The sequence below is a fragment of the Oncorhynchus masou genome, chromosome 19 (genome assembly GCF_036934945.1).
Source record: "Oncorhynchus masou masou isolate Uvic2021 chromosome 19, UVic_Omas_1.1, whole genome shotgun sequence".
NCBI lineage: Eukaryota > Metazoa > Chordata > Actinopteri > Salmoniformes > Salmonidae > Oncorhynchus > Oncorhynchus masou.
Window position 1 is genome coordinate 39,628,674 of NC_088230.1, and position 9,011 is coordinate 39,637,684.

At 42.5% G+C, this 9,011-nt stretch overlaps 1 protein-coding gene across 1 annotated transcript; it reads right to left on the reverse strand.

Moving 5' to 3' along the window:
* Positions 1–3,640: 3,640 nt before the first annotated feature.
* Positions 3,641–6,433, reverse strand: LOC135505610 (vertnin-like). Its single transcript, XM_064924675.1, has 4 exons — positions 6,122–6,433; positions 5,312–5,919; positions 4,710–5,150; positions 3,641–4,439 (listed from the first exon to the last, which is right to left on the reverse strand). Exons 1-4 carry the CDS (start codon positions 6,431–6,433, stop codon positions 3,641–3,643), a joined length of 2,160 nt encoding a protein of 719 aa, XP_064780747.1.
* Positions 6,434–9,011: the final 2,578 nt, after the last annotated feature.

The window sequence follows — 9,011 nt, forward strand, 5'->3', positions numbered from 1 at the left end:
ATTGCTACTGTTCGAAAGAAAACACTCTGACGTGTCCAGAAATACAAATATCTTCTCTGTGCGTGCCCTTTAACGTGAGCTTCAGGCAAAACCAAGATGACTTGGCATCCAGGAAATGACAAGGATTTTTGAGGCTCTGTCTTTCATGATCTCCTTATATGGCTGTGAACGCAAGAGGAATGAGTCTGCCCTTTCTGTCGTTTCCCCAAGGTGTCTGCAGCATTGTGACGTATTTGTAGGCAGATCGTTGGAAGATTGACCATAAGAGACCACATTTACCACGTGTCCGCCCGGTGTCCTGCGCCGAAATTGGTGCGCAAAAGTCACCTGCCAGTATTTTTCCATGGGGCACAGAGAGAGAAGCAAGCTTCCACGAACTGCATGTCAATGAAGAGATATGTGAAAAAACACCTTGAGGATTGATTCCAAACAACGTTTGCCATGTTTCGGTCGATATTATGTAGTTAATCCGGAAAAAGTTTCACGTTGTAGGTGACTGCATTTTCGGTTCGTTTCGGTAGCCAGGCGCAATGTAGAAAACGGAACGATTTCTCCTACACACGCTTTCAGGAAACACTGCGCATTTGGTATGTGGCTGGGAGTCTCCTCATTGAAAACATCAGAAGCTCTTCAAAGGTAAATGATTTTATTTATTTGGTTATCTGGCTTTTGTGAAAATGTTGCGTGCTACATGCTACACAAAATGCTATGCTAGCTTTGCATACTCTTACACAAATTAGTCAATTTCTATGGTTCAAAAGCATATTTTGAAAATCTGAGATGACAGTGTTGTTAAGAAAAGGCTAAGCTTGAGAACAAACGCATTATTTTAATTTTATTTGCGATTTTCAGAAATCGTTAACGTTGCGTTATGCTAATGAGCCTGAGGCTTAGTCACAATCCCGGATCCGGGATGGGGAGTTTCAAGAGGTTAAGGGCTTGTAAGTAAAGCATTTCACTGTAAGGTTCTACACTTGTTGTATTCTGCGCATGTGACTAATAAAGTTGGATTTGATTCATTCCAGTCAATACGTTTTTTTTTTATAAAAACACTTTTTTTTAAAGACCTAGGTAGCCACCTGAAGTTTGAATATAAAGCAAATTTGATAACTTTCACATTTTCTAAGAAAACAAATGAATGTGCCTGGTGTTCATGCTTTGTTTCCCCTGACCAGGCCCAGATTGGATCAGTGGTGGCTGGTATAGGCTGCAGTTGGGCAGACTGAAGCAGAGATTAATTGTGAGGTGAGATGACAAATCATGAGGCATTTCAATGTATATATTTTGTTGTTGTTTTTTTTGTTTTGGGGGGGGTATGAGCTTCCCACCAGGCAGACTTCAAAAAGCAACATGTATTCTGTGTTTGTTCAATTTCATTTCATTTTATTGGAAACAACATGGACATAACCAGCGTTTTGTCACAACTTGGCAGTGAATTTCATTATACCCACGTTTTCAGTCACAATTTGATTTTTCCACATGTAGGCCAACTTATTTGCATTTTTGTTTATCAAATTGAAGCCTGACGAGTTGTTGTAAAGTAAGTCTGTACTTTTATATTTGTATGTGAGGGGGTAGTAGCCCCGCTCATGTTACTTGATAAAACAAATATGCTGATAGCAACTGTTTTAAAGCTAAAAATGTCATGTGTAGTACACTCACTGCCTCCCCTTCAACTTTCATCGATGAGAAAAGCTAATTTCTAGAAACTAACATACCCCTGTTGCAGCAGACCAACGTAAATCACTGTGTTTTGATTACTGACACGGTCGATGCCTCCAGAAGATTAGACCTATACAAAATGGTCTCCTTAAAGCAAAAAGGGGACAATTACAACGGAATTAAAAATGGAGACTCGTCTAAACTAAAGAAAAAGCATGATAACGTGCTGCCAGGAATGGAGTTAGAAGCCGTGTGATTGGATGACTCGCAGGCACAAGTGGAGTTTGATTCATTGATGTTCTACCTCGTAGCAACAACAAACAAAAAAAAATATTTAAATACTAACTGTTTCACTCCACCAGTTTTGATAAACGAATATGCAGGAAAGCATTCGAATAGAAAACATCATGTTTTGATGGCAGTGGTGCACCAATATTCTTTGAGAGAAAGTGTTTGGGAACATACCTAAATGAAAACTCACATTTCATTAAAAAAAATAAAAAGACAAACATGACTTAAAAACTAACATACCATGCTTTAGGATTTCAGAAAGAGAGAAGATTAATTTCACATTATGGTTACCAGAAAAACATGAACGATAGGTAGTTCTAAAAAATAAAAATAAAAAGGCATGGTAAATCACAAGAGAAAATATAGAAATTCTTAAAAAGAAAATACACTTAATTAGGCCAATTAGCATATCACATATTCTGGTAGCGTGTCCAGAAGTGTTGTAAACATTCATTAGAAAACAAAACTGCTCAATTCAAATAGAAACACATTTGTCTTGAGACCCTGTAACATATGTCGTAAAAGGCAACTGATCCCTGATATGGTTGTTCCGTATCCCATTGAAATACCACAGTGCAAAGATACCTTACAGTAGGAGACAATCTATAGGTCATTACCTGTTTGGCGTAGCATCTATTGCTATATATAAATCACGATGAAGTAAAGACCCTGAAACACAAAACAGCGATGAACCAAGTTAAATCATATTTTTAGATGTACATTCAATAGTAAAAAAAAAAATATTTGTGAATCAAAACACTGTGTGTGTGTGTGTGTGTGTGTGTGTGTGTACAGAGCATGTTTTAAAACAACAAAAAAGGGAGAAACTGGATCTCTGAAACAAAAGGCCTTTTCCTGACACAACCACAGACTTCTTTCAATACGACACATTAAAAAGGTAAACCACTAGGAATCCTACAGAACAGGTAGACAGACATCAAATGGATTAACAACAAAAAATAACTGAACATCCTGAAGGAACCTGAAAACAATTTCACATGAAGAAGAAAAACAAGGAAATAAAAGGAGTCCTTCCTGAAGAGGGATTAAAACTAAATACAAGAGAAGAAGAACACACCCAGTCTCTCAAACAAAGAGCCATTTAAAAAATACATCAACCCCCACTGGTTGGTCACTATCAGGATGACTTTCAACTGCCTTTTGCTAGAGGCCAGAGGACCATTACTTGAACTGTAGGACAGTGTCTTTTCACAGATGTGCAAATGTCCATGACCTGAAGGTGATAGGTGAGGGAATGGAGGGAGGGAGGGAGGAGAACAAAGGAGAGCCAGGAATGGAGACGAGATAGAGGGTGAACATCATGTTTAAGATGCATTTGTCTGCCATTTCAATACATTAGACTTCACCCAGGTGCTGAAGCATACCTCAAACTACACACCCAAACAATTACAGTGTGCTCAGTTGAAAACAATTGTGAAAAATCGACATAATTTCAAAGTGGGTGAGGAGGGGGTGGGGGTTGATACTGAGGACTCTGTTTGAGGGAGTGACGGGGGAGGGGGGAAAGATTTTAGGATTCGGAAGAGACAACAGACAAGACAGCATTTCAGTTGGTTACAGGGACACCCTTCTGCTTAAAGCTAGTGTAACAGAGTGTATGACCACCATTACACCAAGTGTCCTCTCTCAGCCACGCCCTCGCTCTCTCAGCCATGCCCTCGCTCTCTCAGCCATGTACCAGTGGCACTCCGTGATGCAGGGCTCTCTTCCACATATAGTAGGTGGAACGGGGAGTCAGGGGGAAGAAGGACCTGAACTCTTTGAAGGTGGGGAAGGACTTCTCCTCAAAGCGTTGCTGCAGGAAGACTTTGGCCTTGGCCTTGAAGTTAGCCAGGGCCACCAAATCCATCACAAACATCTGGTCGTCTGTGGTGGCGGACATATTGGTTGGGTTGGGGAGGGGGGAGGGGGATGTCACAGAGGTCATGGTGACGGGGGCTCTCAGATCCTCTGTCGGGTCCCCCTCAAAGGAGAACACGTCCTGCATTGGAGCTTTTGTCTTTATGTCACTCTCTGCCATCATCATCATCCCATTCCCTTTCACTGCGTTGTTGTTCTCCCTAATCATCACAGAACGGTCCTCCTCTAGAGACGGGGTGTTGGTTTCCTCCTTCCTGGTTCCACTGGGGACGTTACGCCACAGCCAATAGAAACAGAGGGACAGGGAGGGGTATTTCACTCTGAACCTAGACAGAGGCCATTTTGACCTCCACACCTTCATCTTGGCAGCTTCTCTCAGCTTCTTCCTGCGTAGGAACACCATCCTGAACCCTTTATGGTTGTTTCTACAGATCTTAACTCTGGGGAAGACCGTGGCAGCATGACCACCGCTCTCAGTCCCCCCGATAGGGGACAGACCACCAGTTGGACTACTCTTATCCGTGTCCAAGCTGTTTTCACTGCTTCCGACCTTGTAGCCTCGGTTAAACAGCATGGCCTCTCTCCTCCAGTTGTAATAAGTAGACCTGGATCAAATCAAACTTTTAGTTCAAAAGTTCATGATAAAATTGCAACACACTTTACAGTAAATCAATAAAATGAAGGGAGGCAATAAAATGGATGAATGCAAGATTTTAAAAACAAAAATAATGTCTAAAGTAACAGTAAACTATTTTTTATTAAAGATTTGAGCTAAATAACAGTAAACTATTTGTTATTAAATATTTGAGCTAAATAACAGTAAACTGTTTTTATTAAAGGCGGAGCTAAATAACAGTAAAATCCTTATAGGTGACCTGGAGATCCCTGGGAAGCTCCTCTTGAAGATGCGAAAGGGGAACGATGTATTCCTAGCGATGCAGTTCTGAAGAACCTTCTTGGCCTCCTGCATCAGAGCCATGTTTTGGGCCCGTTCTCCATCCATCTTATCATCGTTGTAGTTCAGGCCGAACAGACTGGCCACGCTGTCGATATGCTCTGCGTCTGGCTCTACCTCATGGTCTTCCTCCTGCCCGAGCTTGGACTCTGGAGAGGACCAGGACTCCTGCTCCGTGCTGTCCCCTGGACTCACCTCGCTCGTGGAGAACGTGGAGAAATTACCGCCGGATGAGATCAGCTCGTGCTTCCATGCATAGTAGGTGGATCTGGAGATCTCAGGGAAGAACTCTTTGAACTGATGCAGAGGGATGAGCTTCCCTTCCAGGTAGCACGCTTGGAGGAAGTGTTTGGCCTCGTACCTTGATAGAAAAAGATCAGATTAAAAATAATAATTCAATGTCAGCAGAAACATACAGCTAAATAAACAATACAACACAAAGTGTGAATGTGTCAGAGTGCCATGATTTTAAATCAGCTTTTGTATTTTGATCGACGACAGAGACAAGAAACTGTAACGTACCTGGCAGCAGATCTTAAACGGTGCTCCTGCGTCTGCCGTCTCCAGCGATAGAACGTACTCTTGGTGACGTTGTACTTGTCCTTCAGACTGGAGTAGGACAGGAGAGAGTCCTGGTTGAGAAGCTCCTGTGTCTTCAGAGGGGAGACCCTCTGCTCGTCGTTAGGACTGCCCATCCGGAGGTCACTAGAATGGACTAACGCTACAAAGACTGTAGGTCTGAACCTGGAGGAGCACACCTCCAGCTCTCCGGACCACATGATGTGCAAGGTGATAGGATCCACGTCTTTGGGGTAGGACCTGGGTCTTATCAGGCGGTTGAAGTAGGGTCGTATCTTGAGGTTGTACATGGGGTAGACAGAATAGATGCTGCACTGGAGGACGGAGGAAAGGGCATAGAGGTGCCACATGTTGGCGTAGGAGCCGGGGAAGCAGGAGGCTTTGACGTCGGCGTCGAAGATAGCTTCGAGGACTGAAAGGGGGAGGTTGAGCATGTCCTGGGACTCCTCGGCACACAGGCTGAACCTGGCCGCCTGCAGCATCACCTTCGAGTCGATCATACCGCCCAGGTAGTATCTCTTCCACAGCAGCATCTCCACCACCGTACGTACCTGGAGGAAATGCAGTTCAGGAGTTGGAACATACTTAGTGTAACACACACACACACTTAAAAGAAACACAGAAATTAATTTCTTAGTAGCTCTCATCCACAAAGAAATTACATTTCCAAACTAGGAAAAAAATCAAACAGATCCACAAAATAAATACAATGTAGTGGTTGAAACTCAGATGCTGTATATAATCTCTGCTCACCTGTAGCTCCAGACTGAGACGAGTCGTCCCCACTAGCAGCATGCTGGCTGTATCAAACAACAGGTTCCCCTCTCCCTTACAGGCCAGAGGCAGGAGGCCTCCGGGGGCGTCAGCAGGGTACAGGCTATGGGCCACGCCGTCGATGCCCGCCCAGTCGGGGAACTCCTGGCAGGGTGAGGAAGGCAGGGTGAAGGGGGTCAGTACCTGGTGGACCTCCAGAGCCACCCTGGTGAGGGCGTGCAGGCCGGAGCTCTCTGTGGCATCCTGCAGCTGTCCTAGGACTGAGTGTATCACCTCCTTCCTCTGAATCATACCTGCCGGGACACAGAGAGAGAACAGAGATAGTTCATTTGAACATGAACCTCAACCCATACAGAAGCAGATACACAGGAAAGGTTCAGAAGCTGTCTACTAGATAACTTTAATCACATTGAAGGGGGGGGGGGGGGTGTAATTGTGAACCCACATGAATAATGTTTTATCTAGAACTATCAGTCAAACCTGCTTACGGGTTTGACTGAATAGGTCCTGAAGAGACATGCATTTATAACTGACTGAATGTGATTGAATTCTAGTGTTCCTGGACCCATTTACAGAAAGCTGGACCAGTCGAGATTACAAATGGATTTGTGGCAGGCAATGTGTTCGCAAATATATTAACTGCACATTTTCAAAATAACAAAACAGCTCCAAGTCTGAAACGTATTGCTGTAAGCTTGGTGGTCATATCGATATGCACGTGACAAATGTTATATTTAAAAAATATATATACACATATATATATATATATATATATATATATATATATGAGAGAGAGAGAGATTTTTAAATAGGTATAATGTGTTCATTGTGTAAAATATGTATGTGTAGTGTGTAAAACATCCTAGCAGTTTCCACTAAGAGAAAAAAAAGTTGCTATACTAAATTCAATTAATTAAGCAATTATTTCATCTTAATATGGCCAACGACGCACGAAGGTGTGGTACAAGACGATGTGTGGCGAACAGCAGAACTGAGTCACTAGGCTTCAAATAAAATAATAATTTTGTAACAAAAAATGTCGAATATAATCAATTCTATACGACTGAAAATAGAGGAGACGTTTGTGATTGATTCGTTATCAACAAACGCAACATTAACCAACTGTTGTACCACGTTTTCTTCTGATTAACTTACACCCACGTAGTAGTACTTTGTTCATTGATACAATAGTAATTTGGGTACGTTACTTACCTGAAATATTTGGTATAAATCGTTTTCCAACGTCAGTCACTATCGGCGTGGTAAGGCATAGGGCTTCGTTCCGGCTTCTCTCCCAGGTAACTTAGTTATACCATTATGTGTGCATGAAACAGGGACACTTTGAAGAGAGATTTGGGAGTGATACGGCCGACCTCTCTTCAGGAAATTGTCAATCGCCGCCGACCTGTTTTTTTTTGTTTGTTGTCTGTGGTTTGAGAAAACACCGCCCCTCTTGCCCCCCACGCAGGGCCAGGGTCAATTTCAATGTGAAGCGGTATCAAGAGCCGTGGCGTCGACGGCTATCAGTAGAACAACACGTATATAGGTGGAAGTATCGGGTTGTTGGCTATCTTGATTTGTTTTTTCTCCCCCCAACCCAACATCAACATTTTTATGTAAAATAAACACAAATGACTCAGTGCATTTCTCCGTGTACACCACACGATTTTGTATACAGTGCATTTCAATCACAGATGAATTGCATAACACCTAGACCTAGTGTAGTAAACGTACATCTCCAATTAGTATGATGTTATTTTTTCGTATATATTACTTTGTGGGTGTCCATTATCCATTTGGTATTTATTAGACGTTACGAATTACAATTCGTACAATATGTAACGAACTTTCAAAACGTATGTAATGCTACGAATTCCAATTGGTTGTGGGTAATGTTAGCTAGGGTAGGATTTAGGGGGTAGGGGTAGCTAACATGCTAAGTCGTTGCAAAGTAGCTATAAAATAAAATAAAAAGTAGTAAATAGTTGCTAAAGTTATCTGTGATGAGATTCAAACACGCAACCTTTGGGTTGCTAGACATCCCTCCTAACTTTAACTCCCATCCTAGCTAACATTAGCCACAACAAATTGGAATTCTTTATGAAGAAAACTGTAGGCTACTGGGCACGAATGCATTATGAAGCAAATCCTGTGGTGGACGAAAACAACTTGACTTTTTGTTTGTGTGTGCTTGTATTGAATTTAAGTATTTTGTGTCTATTTCACGATAATCTGTGATAGTTATTTTTTTTATTTTTTTTTTACCAGTTCGTTTTAGGACCCAAAATACTCTCCAATGCGTGATATACATGTTGTTGTTTTGTTTTTTTACTGATATCAGGCTTGTATTCAATAGCTTATACAGTAGCCTACATTCATTATTATTATGGACTTTTCTGGACATCCGGACAGCTACAGGTTTCAGTCTCTGGTCAGCTCATAGAGAACAGGCTACTCAGTGTCTGGTCAGCTCATAGAGAACAGGCTACTCAGTCTCTGGTCAGCTCATAGAGAACAGGCTACTCAGTGTCTGGTCAGCTCATAGAGAACAGGCTACTCAGTGTCTGGTCAGCTCATAGAGAACAGGCTACTCAGTGTCTGGTCAGCTCATAGAGAACAGGCTACTCAGTGTCTGGTCAGCTCATAGAGAACAGGCTACTCAGTGTCTGGTCAGCTCATAGAGAACAGGCTACTCAGTCTCTGGTCAGCTCATAGAGAACAGGCTACTCAGTCTCTGGTCAGCTCATAGAGAACAGGCTACTCAGTGTCTGGTCAGCTCATAGAGAACAGGCTACTCAGTGTCTGGTCAGCTCATAGAGAACAGGCTACTCAGTGTCTGGTCAGCTCATAGAGAACAGGCTACTCAGTG